The sequence below is a fragment of the Oncorhynchus clarkii genome, chromosome 4 (assembly GCF_045791955.1).
Source record: "Oncorhynchus clarkii lewisi isolate Uvic-CL-2024 chromosome 4, UVic_Ocla_1.0, whole genome shotgun sequence".
Lineage (NCBI taxonomy): Eukaryota > Metazoa > Chordata > Actinopteri > Salmoniformes > Salmonidae > Oncorhynchus > Oncorhynchus clarkii.
Genome location: NC_092150.1, coordinates 59,665,506 through 59,684,683, shown reverse-complemented (window position 1 = coordinate 59,684,683; position 19,178 = coordinate 59,665,506). Strand labels below are relative to the sequence as shown.

General features: G+C 40.9%; 1 protein-coding gene across 10 annotated transcripts in view; it reads right to left on the bottom strand.

Moving 5' to 3' along the window:
* The window catches only part of LOC139407019 (unconventional myosin-VI-like), a 94,342-nt gene that overhangs the window by 39,981 nt on the left and 35,183 nt on the right, over window positions 1-19,178 (bottom strand). For all 10 annotated transcript variants that reach the window (XM_071150277.1, XM_071150276.1, XM_071150278.1 and 7 more), the window contains exons 10-15: window positions 17,032-17,112; window positions 14,065-14,245; window positions 11,146-11,290; window positions 7,332-7,489; window positions 6,989-7,080; window positions 2,825-2,897 (exon numbers count right to left, since the gene is read on the bottom strand). In XM_071150277.1, coding sequence (XP_071006378.1) covers window positions 2,825-2,897; window positions 6,989-7,080; window positions 7,332-7,489; window positions 11,146-11,290; window positions 14,065-14,245; window positions 17,032-17,112 — 730 coding nt within the window. The remainder of the gene's footprint in view (window positions 1-2,824; window positions 2,898-6,988; window positions 7,081-7,331; window positions 7,490-11,145; window positions 11,291-14,064; window positions 14,246-17,031; window positions 17,113-19,178) is intronic.

Below are 19,178 nucleotides of genomic sequence, written 5' to 3'. Positions count from 1 at the left end.
GAACCCCCTGTATATAGCCTAGTTATTGTTATGTAGTTTTCTTGTTACTTTTAGATAAAAATAAAAAAAAGTTATTTACTTAATTTAGTAAATATTTTCTTAACTATTTCTTGAACTCCATTGTTGGTTAAGGGCTTGTAAGTAAGCATTTCCTGCTAAGGTCTATACCGGTTGTATTCGGCGCCTGTGACAAATAACATTTGAATTGTAACCACCTGCCCTCCAGGACACGTACAGCACCCGATGTCACAGGATGGCCAAAAAGATCATCAAGGAGAACCACCCGAGCCACGGCCTGTGAACCCCGCTATCATCCAGAAGGCGAGATCAGTACAGGTGCATCAAAACTGGGACCGAGAGACTGAAAAACAGCTTCTATCTCAAGGCCATCAGACTAGCCGGCTTCCACCCGGTTACGTAACCCTGCACCTTAGAGGCTGCTGCCCTATACATTTAGAATCACTGGTCAATTGAATAGATGGAAAAATAGTCACTTTAATAATGTTTACATACTGCTTTAATCTCATATGTATATACTGTATTCTATTCTACTGTATTTTAGTTAATGCCACTGACATTGCTCAATCTAATATTTATACATTTCTTAATTCCATTCTTTTACTTTTAGGTGTGTGTATTGTTGTGAACTGTTAGATTACTACTGCACTGTTGGAGCTAGGGAACACAAACATTTCGCTACACCCGTAATAACATATGCTAAATATGTGTATGTGACCAATCAAATTTGACATCAATATTGACGCACAGACCGGTTTGGGTTTTTACTTTACCTTCTATAGCGGTATTTCAATGTTTGGTTTGCTAAATGTGATAAAATAAACATGGCAGTGTGGCGTATTTATTAGGGGTTCCCATTAGCTGCTGTCTTCCTGGGACACAGCAGCATTAAGGCAGTTAGATACAAATATTACATGATATTACATTTCATAACACTTTTCAAAACACATTAAGTGTCTGCCCTCAGGCCCCTACTCTACTATCACATATCAACACAAAATCCATGTGTACGTGTGTAGAGTGCGTGTGTTGTGTAACAGGTCCGTTTTTATAGTTCACTCCGCTACTTGAGTCGTCCGTCTCCTCCTCTCTCTTTCCCCGCCCCTAGTCACTCAAGGAGCGCAGTTGTTGCTTCGACCGCGAGACCGCTCGTCTTTCACGCTTCAGTCTGCATGGTCAATGCAGCAGATGCAAAGAAAGTGTTGACAACGATGCCGCTTTCCACTTGGCATCTTAATAGAAATCCACAAGGGTTCTATAATTACACTATTAGTTTGTGTTTCTTACTGTCTGCAAACAGCTAGTTTGTCTTTTATTAGCAAGTGGCGGCAGGTAACCTAGTGGCTAGAGTGTTGGACTAGTAACCGAAAGGTTGCAAGGTCAAATCCCCGAGCTGACAAGGTAAAAATATATGTCGTTCTGCCCCCTGAACAAAGGCAGTTAACTCACTGATTCTAGGCCGTCATTGAAAATAAGAATTTGTTCTTAACTGACTTGCCTAGTTAAATAAAGGTTTAAAAAAATCGAATTAAAATAAGTGGCTAAAATAAATAGTGTTAGCTGCTAATCGCAAGTAAGCCAGCTAGCTAATACATTTACTGAGTTTTTACTGAGAAAACATAGCTAGCTAATACATTTACTGAGTTTTTACTGAGAAAACATAGCTAGCTAATACATTTACTGAGAAAACATAGCTAGCTAATACAGCCGGATACCAGTCAGCATTTTGTTTATGCAACAGTATCTTCTAAATCAGACAGGAATATTTTAGCTAGATCAAGTTAGAGAAAACATTAACGTAGCTAACATCTAATTAGGGTCCGCTGGGAAACACTGACCAACACTTCCTAACCGGTCACAATAACTCCCAGGCTTTTTCATGTCAAACACTATTCAAAGTGCCCATTATTATAACTCTAGAATTAAAATAATATTTAGATATATTTTCATGATTGCAACAGTTCACCCAAGTATTTTGATCGAAATCACAAGTCAAATAGCAACATTTGTTTAAAAATAAGGCCTCAATTTTTTGCCCATATCATGCAGCCATTCGTGGCATTGTGGACATGATCTCAAAATGAGAGCAAGAAATGCAGACATTTATGAAAATTACATTTGTTTGAAGTTTGATTTAACAGTATAAAACAACCAGTATTGAGAAAGACTCATTGAAATCACTTAGAATGTATGTGTTGCCATGCTAAGGTCATGCACTACTTAAAGCAAATTTATAACCTGTTCTATTAAAAAATATACATTTATTTAAAAAAAAAGTGAAATATTGTGATATAGGGTTGGGTGTTTCTGGCCAAAATATTTGATGGAACAAAAAGTAAAATGTCTGTTCTCAGAGAGTGAGTCTACAGGGCATGCTTTGCACCAACGGCTGATTCTCTTAAACGCAGACCCAATTCTATCTAGCATTAACCCCGGTCACCTCCATTCCACTCTCTGGTATCCTGCCGCCGTACCCCACACATATCTCAAAGAGAGGGGTTTAGGGGTGCTCTGCAACATAATCAATCTACCTCCCATCAACTGCTTCATTTCTGTTGACCATGAAACATAAAACTTGGGGTCAGGGTTAAGAGTAGTGTGCTCAAAAGCGTAACCTCAGAGAAAACAGCTATTCCACCTTCCCACGCAAACGGAGGCCAAAACATCTCCAGTCAGAAGAACATTGAACGGCGACACATTGAGAAATAAAAACATGGGGAAAACACTGGAAACTAGGCGGAGGATAATGTATGTAGGGTAAACCGATGAAATGATGTGCATGTAATGATACGAAGACGAGACAAACCTATGCAGTCCTGATTGTCGACATAATGGACCTCATTTACTCCAAGACCCTCCTTCTGATACAGCTCTTGTTCCTAGAATTCAAAACGGAACGGTTCCAATAACAAGCATTGGTAATGTCATTTATAATGACATTCAGAAAGTTATTTAAGTCTGTTTACTTACACTACCGTTCAAAAGTTTGGGGTCACTTAGAAATGGGTTTGTTTTTGAAAGAAAAGCAATTTGTCAATTAAAATAACAAATTGGTCATAAATACAGTGTAGACATTGTTAATGTTGTAAATGACTATTGTAGCTGGAAACGGCAGATTTTTAAGGAATATCGACATAGGCGTACAGGCCCATTATCAGCAACCATCACTCCTGTGTTCCAATGGCACGTTGTGTTAGCTAATCCAAGTATATAATTTCAAAAAGCTAATTGATCATTAAAAACCCTTTTGCAATTATGTTAGCACAGCTGAAAACCGTTGTTCTGATTAATGAAGCAATAAAACTGGACCTTCTTTAGACTAGTTTAGTATGTGGAGCATCAGCATTTGTGGGTTCGATTACAGACTCAAATTAAATTGGCATGGCCGATTAATTAGGGCCAATTTCAAGTTATAACAAAATCGGTGTATGGACGATTACATTGCAATCCACGGGGAGACTGCGTGGCAGGCTGACCACCTGCATATTTAGTTAAGAAATTTGTTAGCAGGCAATATTAACTAGGGAAATTGCTTGTGTTGAACGCAAGAGAAGTGACAGAGTCAGGGTATATGCAGCAGTTTGGGCCGCCTGGCTCGTTATGAACTGTGCGAAGACCATTTCTTCCTAACAAAGACCGTAACTCATTTGCCAAAATTCTACATATTTATGACATAACATTGAAGGTTGTGCCATGTAACAGCAATGCATAGACTTAGGGTTGCCACCTGTTCGATATAATATGGTACGGTTCCGTATTTTTCAGAACAAAACGTTTTGTTTTTGAAATGATAGTTTGCAGATTTGACACTATTAATGACCTAAGGCTCATATTTCTGTGTGTTTATTAGAATTAATTCTGATTTTATATTTGATAGAGCAGTCTGACTGAGCGGTGGTAAGCAGCAGCAAGCTCGTAAGCATTCATTCAAACAAGCGCTTTCTTGTGTTTGCCAGCAGCTCTTGCCTATCAACTCCCGAGATTAAGCTGGCAATACTATAATGCCTATAAGATCATCCAATAGTCAAAGGTATATGAAACACAAATGGTAGAGAGAGAAATAGTTATATAATAACTACAACCTAAAACTTCTTACCTGGGAATATTGACAACTCATGTTAAAAGGAATCACCAGCTTTCATATGTTCTCATTCTCTAAGCAAGGAACTTAAACTTTAGCTTTTTTACATGGCACATATTGCACTTTTACTTTCTTCTCCAACAGTTTTTGCATTATTTAAACCAAATTGAACATGTTTAATTATATATTTGAGACTTAAATTGATTTTATTTATGTGTTATATTAAGTTAAAATAAAGCTCTTCATTCAGTATTGTTGTAATTGTTATTATTACAAATATATATACAGTGGAAGTCGGAAGTTTGCATACACTTAGGATGGAGTCATTAAAACCTTTTCAACCACTTAACAAACTATAGTTTTGGCAAGTCGATTAGGACATCTACTTCGTGCATGACACAAGTCATTTGTCCAACAATTGTTTAAACAGATTATTTCACTGTATCACAATTCCAGTGGGTCAGAAGATTACATAAACTAAGTTGACTGTGCCATTAAACAGCTTGGAAAATTGCAGAAAATGATGTCATGGCTTTAGAAGCTTCTGATAGGCTAATTGGCATCATTTGAGTCAATTGGAGGTGTACCTGTGGATGAATTTCAAGGCCGACCTTCAAACTCAGTGCCTCTTCCGCTTGACAACATGGGAAAATCTAAAGAAATCAGCCAAGACCTCATCCTTGGGAGCAATTTCCAAACGCCTGAAGGTACCATGTTCATCTGTACAAAACAATAGTACGCAAGTATAAACATCATGGGACAACGCAGCTGCAATACCGCTCAGAAAGGAGACGCGTTCTGTCTCCTAGAGATGAACGTACTTTGATGCGAAAAGTGCAAATCAATCCCAGAACAACAGCAAAGGACCTTGTGAAGATGCTGGAGGAAACAGGTACAAAAGTATATATTTCCACAGTAAAAGTCCTATAGAGACATAACCTGAAAGGCCGCTCAGCAAGGAAGAAGCCACTGCTCCAAAACTGCCATAAATAAAGCCAGACTACGGTTTGCAACTGCACATGGGGACAAAGATCAGACTTTTTGGAGAAATGTCCTCTGGTCTGATGAAACAAAAATAGAACTGTTTGGCCATAATGACCATCTTTATGCTTGGAGGAAAAAGGGAGATGCAAGCAAGTCAAAGAACACCTTCCCAACTGTGAAGCACGGGGGTGGCAGCATCATGTGGGGGTGCTTTGCTACAGGAGGGACTGGTGCACTTCACAAAATAGATGGCATCATGAGGGAGAACAATTGTGGATATATTGAAGAAACATCTCAAGACATCAGTCAGGAAGTTAAAGCTTGGTTGCAAATTGGTGTTCCAAAAATGGACAACGACCCCAAGCATACTTCCAAAGTTGTGGCAAAATGGCTTAAGGACAACAAAGTCAAGGTATTGGAGTGGCCATCACAAAGCCCTGACCTCAATCTTATAGAACATTTGTGGGCAGAACTGAAAAAGCGTGTGCGAGCAAGGAGGCCTACAAACCTGACTCAGTTACACCAGCTGTCATGAGGAATGGGCCAAAATTCACCCAACTTATTGTGGGAAGCTTGTGGAAATGTGAAATGTTTGACCCAAGTTAAACAATTTAAAGGCAACGCTACCAAATACTAATTGAGTGCATGTAAACTTCTGACCCACTGGGAATGAGATGAAAGAAATAAAAACTGAATAAAATCACTACTATTATTCTGACATTTCACATTCTTAAAATAAAGTGGTGATCCTAACTGACCTAAGACAGGGAAGTTTTAGTTTTAAATGTCAAGAATTGTGAAATACTGAGTTTAAATGTATTTGGCAAAGGTGTATGTAAACTCCCGACTTCAACTGTAAACAAATAGGATGATTAATCGGTATGGGCTTTTTTTGGTCCTCCAATAAATCGGTATTGAAAAATATTTTAATTGTTTTAAAATCGGTCGACCTCACAGCGTCATGTGAGATCTTCAGTTTCTTGGCAATTTCTCGCATGGAATAGCCTTCATTTCTCAGAACAAGAACAGACTGACGAGTTTCAGAAGGAAGTGCTTTGTTTCTGGCCATTTTGAGCCTGTAATCGAACCCACAAATGCTGATGCTCCAGACACTCAACTAGTCTAAAGGCCAGTTTTATTGCTTCTTTAAATCAGAACCACAGTTTTCAGCTGTGCTAACATAATTGCAAAAGGGTTTTCTAATGATCAATTAGCCTTTTGAAATGATAAACTTGGATTAGCTAACACACGTGCCATTGGAACACATGAGTGATGTTGCTGATAATGGGCCTCTGTACGCCTATGTAGATGTTCCATATTTTTTTGTATTATTATTTTTTAAATCAGCCGTTTCCAGCTACTATAGTCATTTACAACATTAACAATGTCAACACTATTTCTGACCAATTTGATGTTATTTTAAATGGACTAAAAAAAATGACATTTCCAAGTGTCCCCAAACTTTTGAACGGTAGTGTATATAAGATTTGCTCCATTAGAATAGAGAACAAAGACTCAAATGTATTCAAATAAAGTCTGAGGGCAGAAGCTTTGTCTATTATAGCTATCCAGCAATAATACATTACATTAGCAAGTTCACTAACCAATAGAACTGAATCTTATAAAAATCAAGGTTTCCTTTTGCTTGTTGCAAACATCTGGCCTCGTTCTCAGTTCATCTTTCCTAGATTTCTCACATCCTCTCTCCTTCTCAGGATGCATTGGAGAAGGTCCAATGGGAGGGACCTTGGTCATTCCCCTCTAACACAGTTGAGGAGGAGTCAAGGCAGATAGGATGGTATGAATCACAGAAAGCCAACTTGAGATTGAGCTCTTGGACAGCTGGGATGTCAACTAAGTCGAGAGGGGGCATCGGGGTCTACAGACACAGTGGAAGAAGCTCACCTCTTTCAGGATGCGTTCGTTGAAGAACTGCTGCAGCTTCTCGTTACAGTAGTTGATGCAGAACTGCTCAAAGCTGTTGTGCTCAAAGTACTCTGGAAGAGGAAATGAAAAGACATTAAAAAGACACTTCAGGTGTAAACCACCGTCTCCGACTAATGAACTCTAGCATGCGTGTGCAATGTGTGGTTTGTGTTATGTTGTGTATAATGTCCATGGCGAAATGTCTGTTTGATGTCATTTTTATGGACAATTACGCTGCAAAACCATTTTCCGCCTGAGGGATAATAACGTTTACTACTACATCATATATCACGTAGATATAGCACATATAGGGGATACAGACCGAAGCCTGCGATATCCAGAACCCCGATGAAGTTGGCGGAGGAGTCGAAGGGGAAGCACTGGTTGACCCTGGTGACCACGTGGTCAAACAGCCGGCTGTACACAGCCTTGGCCAGGGCGTCCCGCGCGTTGTTTGCCTGCTCCACTTTCAATGGCACCCTGGGAGGGAGAGACAAAGAGAGAGCACATAATTCCTCCTTCTAGCACTGGTCCTCTGTAGCTCCGTTTTGCAAGCGGCGTACTCTGCAACGCCAGCATAGCGGGTTCGATTCCCAAGACCAACCATGTCTAAAACGTATGCAAGCATGACCGTTGCTTTGGATAAAAGCAGCTGCTAAAAATAGCATACTGTATGTTATAATTGAATACTTGCCTTTTCTGCATGCAAAGTACATGTAAGTATATCTCATCCAAAATCTACCATGTGGTCCGCACACGGGGAAATTGGATTTGTCACCAGCAACGAAACATAGCGCTAAGGCACCGACACGCATACAAGAGACTTGAGCAATGGCGGCTGGTGAAATCAATAGCCTAACAATTCATAACAGAGGCAGAGTCAGTTTAAATAATCGTATGCATTCATCACCGTGGGTCTGCAAAAATACTGAGGGTCTGCTTGGTTTCCCAAACGGATAATTGGGTTATTGACATCTTGGGGAAAGAGTGATTGTGGTGTGATGAAGAGCCATGACAATGAGAGAACGTATAAGCGTCAAAGAGCTCTGTGAAGGTACTGCGACGTCCCCAGAGCTCGGACTGCGGTCAAGTGCTCAGCTGAATACTCCGAGAAGACCGAGAGAGGGCTATGAATGCAGCGGAGCGTGAAATGTACACCGTGACTACCACGTGGACTGAAGCTTCTCGTCAAGCTTTACCTTCGCTTCTTTGTCGTGCACTTAAAAGGAAAACTCCACTCAAACTATATTTTTGGTATTTTTCTTCATTAGTCCACAATGTTTTGCATGTCAAGTCTAAGCTATTGGACTTCAAGTGTCACTTGTCACATCAAGATGATGTAAAATGAATCATTGTGATTAAGTAAAATTAATCATTGTGATTAAGTGGCAAGTGACACTTGCCTTCTAAAGTCTCTCCTTTCAGGCGGAAGAGAACCAGGATAATGCAGTACAAGTAGCACTTAGCCATGAAGTACTTAGAGAACGGCTATGTCCAAAAGACACCTCTAATGTCTTGAAGTGAGAGTTGATTTAAAGATTCTCCTCACATACACCTTCACCCCTCACACAAACTCTTCGGGCAGGACTTATCCATTATCTCATCCCCCCTGTGGATCTCCATTTAACACATCCCACAAGACAAGAACTCCCCATTATGATACCAGCATCACACCACCTCGTTTTACACCTTTGCCCCCTTAAGCTCTCAGTAGACCTGGGCCCTCGCTCGCCCTCTCTCAACCACAAACCATGTTTCATTTATATTCTCCCAGCCAGTGAGAAACTAACACAGCTAAAACATTTAAATACCAGGGTTAAGCCCTGGCCTCTCATTTACAAACCAAGAGGTATGAAATGCCAGAATACTAACAGTAGCGGGGGATGTGTGTATTCCCTATGAAGCTCGAGGTTATCCACCTTGCTCAATGATCTCCACAAAATTATCTCCGGCAGCATGTTATCAGGAAGTTGAGGGGCACACATCTTATTTAAATCACTGTTAAGAGTCTGGTACTGCACTGCGCATATGGGCAGATTGAGAGAGTGGACTGACCCCACCTGGCTTTGCCGAGATGCCAAGTCCGCCAGTGAATTCACCGTGGTGGGGTCAACACGATTAACACCCCCCCCACACTCTGCCTCGCACATAAACACCTTAAAAGCTAGTCCCTAAACAGGCTAACATTTAGTTACGGCTTTCCCCCTTGCATAAGTCATAAAAATAGGCCGCTTAGTGGTGGAGCCACAGACCGAGAGAGCCGGTTGAAATCCTTACCCACCCTTTATAAGTCACTTAATGTAACTGTACTCACACATTGCGATTGCTGCTATTAATTAAACAAGCCACAGCACACCACTAATTAATTGCTTAATATTATTATTATTATGTCCCAAATCGCACCAGATCCCCAGCATTGTTCTTTTCACCAGAACAACATGGGCCCTTGTCAAAAATAGTGCACTATGTAGGGAATAGAGTAGGACTCACCCTAAGACGCAGCCAGGCCCGTATAAAGCAGCAGTTAAAGCTTAACTACTGTGGTAAAGTGTCGCTCTCTCGCCACAAATGAGACAAACATTAGTGAGGGAGGACATAAGGGTAATTGCACATAGCGACTGGCTTGGCATTCAGGCTGGCGAGCTGAGGGAGCGCCAAGCTGCCCATACAACAATCACTGTCAGGCATAAGACAGGCTGGGCCACGGCTAAATGCACACAGGGCCTTGCCATAGATCAAGAACGAGGTATGCATCCCAAATGGTTCACTATTCCCTATATAGTGCACTTCTTTTGGCCAGGATTCATAGGGGTCTGGTCAAAAGTAGTGCACTACAGAATATAGGGAATAGTGTGCCATTTAGGACACATACAGGGACTAGGGAAGGGCCCGTATTCATTCAAGTGGCTAGTTCCTATTTTTACTCAGAGGCACAGCACTACTGTTAGTGACAACTGCAGCACACACACACAATACAAATGCGCACTCACACACACACACGCATCTGTTGGTTCCTATGGTAACTGGCATGTGAACAGTAAGGCATTTGTTAACAGAGCATGAGTGCTAATCATGTGGACCTGACACCATCTGCACAAAGACAAGCCTTCCAATACAAATAGAAATATAGGCTAGAATCACCATATTGACACACATACTGTCTCACATCGGAACGTTTAGGAATTCAAACACATGTCACATGCAATTAAAGAACACAGGCACTCCCTGTTATTTTGCCTGTCCTCTCTTAAAAGGCAGTGCATGGTTCCCAAAAAACACCCTATAGGTCCTGGTCAAAAGTAGTGCACCATATAGGGAATAGGGTGCAATTTAAGATGCACCCGCAGTCCTCTCTCCATGCAAGGCCGTTGAGGAGAAGGAAGTGACTTAAAACAGAAATGCTATAGCGCTATACAGTACCAGTCAAATGTTTGGACACCTACTCATTACAGGGTTTTATCTTTTCAATTTTCTACATTGTAGAATAATAGTGAAGACATCAAAACTATGAAATAACATGGAATCAGGTAGTAACCAAAAGAGTGTTAAATCAAAATATATTTTAGAATCTTCAAAGTAGCCACCATTTGCCTTGATGACAGCTTTGCACACTTGCACAGCTTTGCACATTCTCTCAACCAGCTTCATGAGGTAGTCACCTGGAATGCATTTCAATTAAAAGGTGTGCATTGTTAAAAGTTAATTTGTGGATTTGTTTTACTTTATTTCTTGATGCGTTTGAGACAATCAGTTGTGTTGTGACAAGGTAGGGGTTGGTATACAGAAGATAGCCCTATTTGGTAAAAGACCAAGTCCATATTAAGGCAAGAACAGCTAAAATAAGCAAAGAAAAGACAGTCCATCATTACTTTAAGACATGAAGGTCAGTCAATCCAGAACACTTCAAGAACTTTGAAAGTTTCTTCAAGTGCAGTCGCAAAAACCATCAAGCGTTATGATGAAACTGGCTCTCACGAGGACCATGTCATAGTTTTGATGTCTTCACTATTATTCCACAATGTAGAAATTAGTTTTAAAAAATAAAGGAAAACCCTTGAATGAGTACATGTGTCCAAACTTTTGACTGGTACTGTATGTAATAATAATGTTCAAAAAGTCATTATATGGTGACTTACTTGATAACTGTTCCTTTGGCGCCCCCTGCTGTGGTGAGCATGACCCTGGAGGTGAGGCTGACTCGCAGGTCCGACTCTTCCAGACCCAGCAGCTCAGCACAGTACTCCACAGTCTGGCTTGACTGGTTCTTTATGGTGCAGCCACCTGGTGGGCCAGACATACGGAGTGGTTACGTTGTAAGTAGCCAGTAAGGTTGTTAGCAACGTTGTAAGGATGACGTGTAGAATGATGTTGGCGGTTAGGAAGAATGTCAGTGATTTTATTGAAGACTGAGTAAACTCTGACCCTGGGTAAAGATGCATACAGTGATTGCACATATTGTACATTACAGCACGGTCTTGACATATGACATGGATTGCAGTTCAATACTGCCCATATCGATACTTAACATCCATTCCGGCCATAGAGTCATTGATTCTGACAGACCGTCAATAAGGAAACAGCACGATCAAAGTCTGATACTCTTGCTAGCTGCGGGACTATTGCGTTTAAAAAAAAAAAAGAACTAGCTACATACAGCAATCCAGCTTCACCCTAATCTGGTCTCAATTGTATTAGGACAAAGCCTACAAAAACAATCTCGCATGATTTATCAGCACAGACGTAACCTTTTTGCCAATCTATTTCACAATGAAACAGGCTTCATTATTCCTGAACCATAGCACCCCATCACTGCCTAACGCTATGCATTTCATTAGTCTCCAACCGTGCCAGGGTTGGACAAGAGGTAGCTACAGATTTTACGCCAACGTGATATAACCACAAGGTTTTTGGTGTCCATTTTCTGGACATTACAGGAAAGCCCCGTACAAACCGCCGCCATAGATTTTTCAGCTAACCATTTCTTGGCGGTACTGTCTTCATTCTCTTATAAATGGCCGTTTCCAGTTGCAGGTGGTCCTACAAAAACCAGCAAGGAGGTTCCTCGCCATTTTAGCTTCCCAAATCTAACATTTCCCAGCATCTTCACAGGTACTAGTCGTTTCTATGCGACGCGGCCACGTGTAGAAGATGACACAGTGCGACCAAAACAAAGATCTACAGGCACGCAAGAGGCACATCTCAATGAACACAAAACATGGATTTATTAATATCTTTCAGAATGTATGTTTTTTTTGTAGAACCACATGCAACTGGAAACTGACATTTCTAAAACATACTTCCTTTTTGTCCAAATTGAGAAATTGAAATTGCCAAAAACAGGTTTTCAAAATTATATGGCGTGGTTTGTGTGTGGCTTTCCTGTAACTGACACCCAACAATCTTTGGTTATATCACATTCTGGCATACAGTCTGTAGATTGACAATAAGCAGGTGAGTGGGAAAGTAATGAGCTAAAATGGCTAGTTCAAGTGCGACACAGGATAAGGAGAACAGTTTCGGGAGGAGACAAAGGAGGGGATAATGGGAACTGTTTAAGGGTGACAGGAAGAAGGGGGACATTTTAGGGGTGACAGGAAGCAGGTGATAAGGGGGATGTTTGGCTGGGGCGACACGGGAAGGAGGGGATAAGGGGTACAGTTTGGTGGTGACGATGGAAAAAGGGAGATAAGGGAGACAGCCCTTCTCTCAAAAGGAGCTGAGGCAGGATATCCTGTGTTTCATGTCAGGGACAGGGAGCAGCAGGACGGTTCCTATCCTCATGATCATCATCTTCTCTGACTGGACTCTTTGCTTCAGGTCACTGTAAAAACGCGCCACGGGAGACTCCCGCTGAGTACAAACTACTCGTTTTAAATGCTGCCGTGCTGTGCCGCTCTCACTCTCACAGAGGGGGGAAAAAGAGAATTGAAAGGCAGTACGTTCGAGTTTCACTCTGATGTTCAAAAGGAATGGTCTATTCTCAAAGTGTGACCTTCCTCTGGGTCGTCGGAAACAGCATGTTGTGTAATGTGAAGTCAGTGGGTGGAGGAGAGCCTAAGACATTCACATCGTAATGAATCAGCCTTGCCAAATGAAAGAATATACTTGCCCTAACAACAATAATAAAAATCTATCAGATTATTCTGTATGATATTATTATAACCGTTGGGGACTTACAAAGAGCGACACTCACAAAGAGACATGTGAAACATTTCATCAATTAATCCAATGGCTTTGTATCAATAATAAATTAATGGGAGGAGAATGACAATGACAAGTCCCAAGTGCCCTCGTGTCGGTGGCTCTTTGATAGTGAATAAAATACATTTCAGACTACAACAAGAGGCCACGTGGGCCTTTAGAAGAAAGCTGAAGATTAAAGTAATTGATCACAGAGCAGAGTTTCCTGGGGACAACAGAAAAATGGCGCACCTACTGCAAGGACACAAAATAAGATTTGTTTTTCTGGTCGCGGCCCCTCATGATGAGTTCAGATTTTTTTGTGTCCCACCCCCCCATCAAAATGTCCCATACCTGGACTAGACAGATGACTTATTGAGGCAACACCCCACAAATGAGGAAAATGCAAAAAGGTATCTGCCAGCTCTGACAAAACGCTACCACTTCCTCAGCATCCCTTAGACATCCTGTCCTGTGCCCTGGTGCTTTACTCATATTGTCACTGCACTGAAAGAGAGACAGCTGTGTCTTTGTTGTCGGTTAGTGTACCAAATAGTGAGTGGGGTGATATACTCTGACATCTTATAAGCCAGCCATCTGTTAAGAAAGCTTGCAAACAAGCATGCAAAAAAAACTATTGAAAGAATGAGGAGTCAGTGAGAGCGAGCGCGAGACCCGGCTCACATGACGTGGAAACTATAGTGAGCGCTGAGCGGAAGAGAGGGAGGGAGAGAGAGACCGAGACCCTGCTCACCTGATGTGGAAACTATAGTGAGCCGTGAACAAGTGAGAGACAAAGTGAGAGTGTGTGAGAGAGAAAAAGGACAGTCAGACAGACAAAGAGACGGACAAAGACCGACAGACACCCTGCTCACCTGATGTGCTCCCTGCCTCCTCAAAGTCAATGTTGCCTAAGTGCAAAACCCCGGCCACCACTCTGAACAGGTCCAGCTTTTCCGTGTCATCCAGGCCGATCTTCTTCATGGCCCCGCACATCCTGTTGAAGTCCCCCTGGTCGTCCAGCAGAGGGTCCTTCAGGGGCCCAGCTTTCAGGTGCTGAGGAACCACGGGGAGAGGATGGGTCACAAGCTCTTTACAGAAGGGGTACTGTCTCAAAGATTGAAGGCTTGCATTGTAGCAGTGTTAATGGTGTGCCCCAACGTCAATAAAATGACACACAAAACATATTACCCCATAAAGTAATAAAAAATACCATCCATCTCCCTTACTGGCACGACTTTTTGTTTAGATCCGAGATGAGGCAATGCTATTGGACTTTAAGCTAATTGGGCTGATTTTTTAAATGGAATTAGCACATTAAACCTGCATGGAAGACAAAGTACATAACATCTCCTGCTCGCTGCGGTAGGAAGAGGAGCAAGGATAGTAAGGTAGAGCCCACACCTGGAAAACCAGCAACACAAAGAAGAATGTTACAGTACAATGGTATACTGGCATTGCAATAACAACATCCAGTAGCTTCAAACACCAGATTAGAATGGCAGATAAATGGCTTTCATGATAATTGGGCTTCCCTAATATAAAACCGTTTTTTTTAAATGACGTACATTTGAATGGGTTTGTGGCTAATGAGACACTCGTACGAATCCATCTCATCATTCAACTTAACACTCTTGAATTTTGTTTTCATGAAAGCAATAAACTGACATTCTGTAACTGAAGGTGGTTGCACTGGTTTACGAATGAACTCGAAGGCAATGAGTAATACGTTTCTGCATACAACAGTACAGAGCAGACATGGCCTTGTAAACAACAACCATAAGTTATAGGAGTGATAGGAGTGTGTAAGAGCAGTTTATTCTTCTCTACAGTAAAATTGATGGCCTAAGGTGATATGAAACGCAAGCCATTACAATAATGGAAACCAAGCAGTTTATTAAAAGCACATTTGAACACTTCATTCCCAATTATACAGTAGCTGCTTGGCTGCATTTCATGTACCGAGTAAAAGTTCCTTGGCTCCAAACTTTCCAGTAACTTTTGGATATCAAATAGAAGGATAATATTGCCCCGAGTGCCAGTTTATTTATTTAGGTTTATTTGGCAGGGACGATGCACAACAAAAAAATACGTCTCAGAGCACTCAAATGATGCGTCCCACCAGATTTCGCTAATAGCTACATTGCATCTGTAGTCCTCGACTACGCCATTAAAAAACCCATTGTACTCTGACATTCTGGTCCAACTTTACGCTGGACACAAAATATGTGGTCCTTTTGACCTCAGGTCTTACACTCCAGAGAAAAATCCCATCATGCACTTAGAGAGAAAGCATGCAAGGAATCCACCACACTCAGCACCAATGTGAACCCAAACACAAAAAACAAAACTCCAAAATTCACATCATCATAAAATATAAAATAAATAATCCTTGTAACAGCACTGAATCTATAATCACCTGATCATCCTGTATTATATAGAGCAGAAGCAGTGCAAAGAGACATACAACCTTGATCAACAACAGTGACAGTAAACATAGTATAAAACGAGGGGTCCGTCCCAAATAGCACCCTATTGCCTAGTTAGTGCACTACTTTTGACCAGGCCTCACGGTGAATAGGGTGCCATTTGGAACACAAACAATGAGCATAAAGGCCTTATTCAGCATCGGTCACAACATGATTCTCTCTAATAGGCCAAACCCAGCATTTCTCATGAACAGGTGCTTCCTGTGATCAAAAAGGTACAATCCTCCATGATCATATAACAAGCTTACACACCTCTCTGGAGACTGCCTTCTCCTGGTGTGAACCTAAAAAGGGGCCAAAGGTATCACCTACATATACTGTTCCTACCCGTCTAAAAGAGTCATCTGAAAACCATCTGCTTAGGTAAAACAGACGCTGAAAAACTCAGCCCAAAAAGTACTCAATTTGTTTGCTTACTGTGTAGTTTTAACTATAGAAATGGAAGTCATACTAAATTGTATGGTTTTAACCTACATGGTAGTATAACCTCTAGTAAAACATACGGCATCAGCAGCACAATTACAAAACATGATATTAATCGGATTGAAAACGTCCACACCTCATAGCCACGCTATTTTCTCCCACTGATGTCCCTGACTACATAGAATGGATTAATCATCAATGTCCCTCAAGGGGAGAGTAAGAGAGGCATACTGTTGTACAGGGCATTTCATAATAACAATAATACATTCATTACACTTGTGAGTCCTGAAGGGGTGTTGCAATAATGGAGAACTTATGCATAATTAATCAAAGGGAGAAGGCAAAGCAAGGAACTCATTTTGACTGAGCATAAAGAATTCTCATTGATACGGTACTTTCATCTATTCAAATGGGTGCTCATCTCATTGGCTCCTTTCTTAATTAAATTGTTTGCATCACATCTCAGATAAAGTGATACAAATAAAATAAAACAATTTGTAGGCAACTGGTGGGAGTTCTAAAACTTGTAAAATAATATATTCAAGTGTCTCGTTCAGTTAAAATAAAAACATTTTAAAAAAGAGAGTCACTACATCATTGCATCCGCAGACCAAGAACAATGATCGTTATTTGACTGAGCAGGTCGTTTAGTAAAAGGTAAAAAGACATTGTGACAGATTCAGCGAGCAAGATCGGGATGAAAGAGTACGTTCTGTTATTTTCTCTCAGCACAGACAGTCGTGCCTAAGTGCATTTCCAGTTAGTTCTGGAGATGACAAACCATCTGTCATTAGACAGCCAAAAACTAAGCATCAGTGTGAGGATTTTCCTTTGTGGTTGTCCAGATATCTGGGAATACCCAGAGTAGCTAAAGACAATCAATATGGAAGGTACATGAAGGAGAGAAAGAGATTAAGACATGCACTGTACCTCTGGGCTCTTGCGGTTCTGAAGGATCTGTTTGTCTGTGTCCTTGTTTGCAAAGAAGCGAGTGCATCCTCTGTTCAAATACTGCAACACAGAGAAATATAACAATCAACAGAAGATTGCATGGATCAAGATACTGCCGTATGATATATATGCAACAATTTCAAAGATTTTAGTGAGTCACAGTTCATAAGGAAATCAGCCAATTAAAATAAAATTAGGCCCTAATTTATGGATTTAAAATGACTGGGCAGGGGCGCAGCCCAGCCGAGCCATGGGTGGGCCTTGGAGGGTTCCAGTTTGGAACCAGGCCCAGCCAATCAGAATTAGTTTTTCCCTACAAAGGGATATATTACAGACAGAAACACGCCTCAGCACCCTCTCAGACGACCCCGCAAGTAAAGAAGCCGGATGTGGAGGTCCTGGGCTGGCATGGTTACATGTGATCTGCTTTTGTGAAGCCAGTTGGATGTACTGACAAATTCTCTAAAACGACGCTGGAGTTGGCTTATGGTAGAGATATGAATATTAAATTCTCTGGCAACAGCTCTGGTGGACATTCCTGCAGTTAACATTCCAATTGCATGCTCCCTCAAAACTTGAGACATCTGTGGTGTTGTGACAAAACAGCACATTTTAGTGGCCATTTATTGGCCCCAGCACAAGGTGCACCTGTGTTATGATAATGCCGTTTAATCAGATTTTTTTTATGCCACACGTCAGGTGGATGTATTATCTTGGCAAAGGAGAAAAGCTCACTAACAGGGATGTAAACACATATGCGCTCAATTTGAGAGAAATCTTTGTGCGTATGGAACATTTCTGGGATCTTTTATTTCAGCTCATGAAACATTGGACCAACACTTTACATGTCGCGTTTATATTTTTGTTCAGTATAGTTAAAACTGGCCCTAAATCTATTGAATATCCCATCAACCTTGGTACAGGATGGTTTGTCAACACATCAAACAATGCATTAGCAGTAATATGGGAAACTATGACTTTTGAAAGTCATTGGTAAGTAATACAGTGCCTAGTAGAAGTCTATACACCCCTTGCACAATCTTCACATTTCACTGCCTTAAAATGACATTAAAAGATTTTAAAATTAGATTTTTGTTCCTACTGATGTACACAACCTACTCCACATTTGAAAAATGAAAAGTATTTTGAATAAGAATCTTTGCACAACATATATACATCATTCTTGTCAAAATTGCTCAAGCTCAGTAAGTTTGGTTGGGTGTCATTGATGACAGAACCATTCAATCATTGTCTCTGAAAGTCAAGCCTGAGACAGGACCAATCAGGAAAACTCAACACATATTGGAAAGCCAGTCTGGTATGTCTTTAGCATGAAAAATGTGTGTAATTGTCCAGCTGAAAAATTGGACTCGATCCCAGGTTTAGGTTTTCAGAAGACTGAGGCAGGGTTTCCTCTAACTTTTTTTTTTTTTTTTTTTGCTACTTTCATGTTTACTTTTATCCTAACAAACTCCCCAGTCCCTGCAGGAGATCGGCATACGCATAATGAAGTCTCTTTTTAATTTTTAACACTCTGCTCCAAATCATCCATTCTGTTTGCAACAAGGCTGTTAAGTAATACTGCAAAGACATTTACTTCATTAAAAACAACAGTCTTGGGTCAAATCATGTACAACAAAACAGAGTGAAACGCTCTGTATTTTCAAGTAGTGTGGTGGCAGCATCATGTCATGCATATGCTTGTCACTGGCAAGGAATGGAACATTTGTCAGGATAAAATATGTAAAGGAGCAAAGCCCAGGTAAAAAGTTTGAGGAAAACCTGCCTTAGTCTTCTGAAAAGCTAACCCTGGGATAGAGTTTGATTTGTTATTGGAACAATACAATTTTAAAAATTACACACAGTACCAGTCCAAAGTTGACACACCTACTCATTAATGAAATAATACATATGGAATCATGTAGTAACCAAAAAACAAATGTTAAATTAAAACATGTTTTATATTTTAGATTATTCAAAGTAGCCACCCTTTGCCTTGACAGCTTTGCACACGGTATTCTCTCAACCAGCTTCACAGGGAATGCTTTTCCAACAGTCTTGAAGGAGTTCCCACATATGCTGAGCACTTGTTGGCTGCTTTCCCTTCACTCTGCGGTCCAACTCAT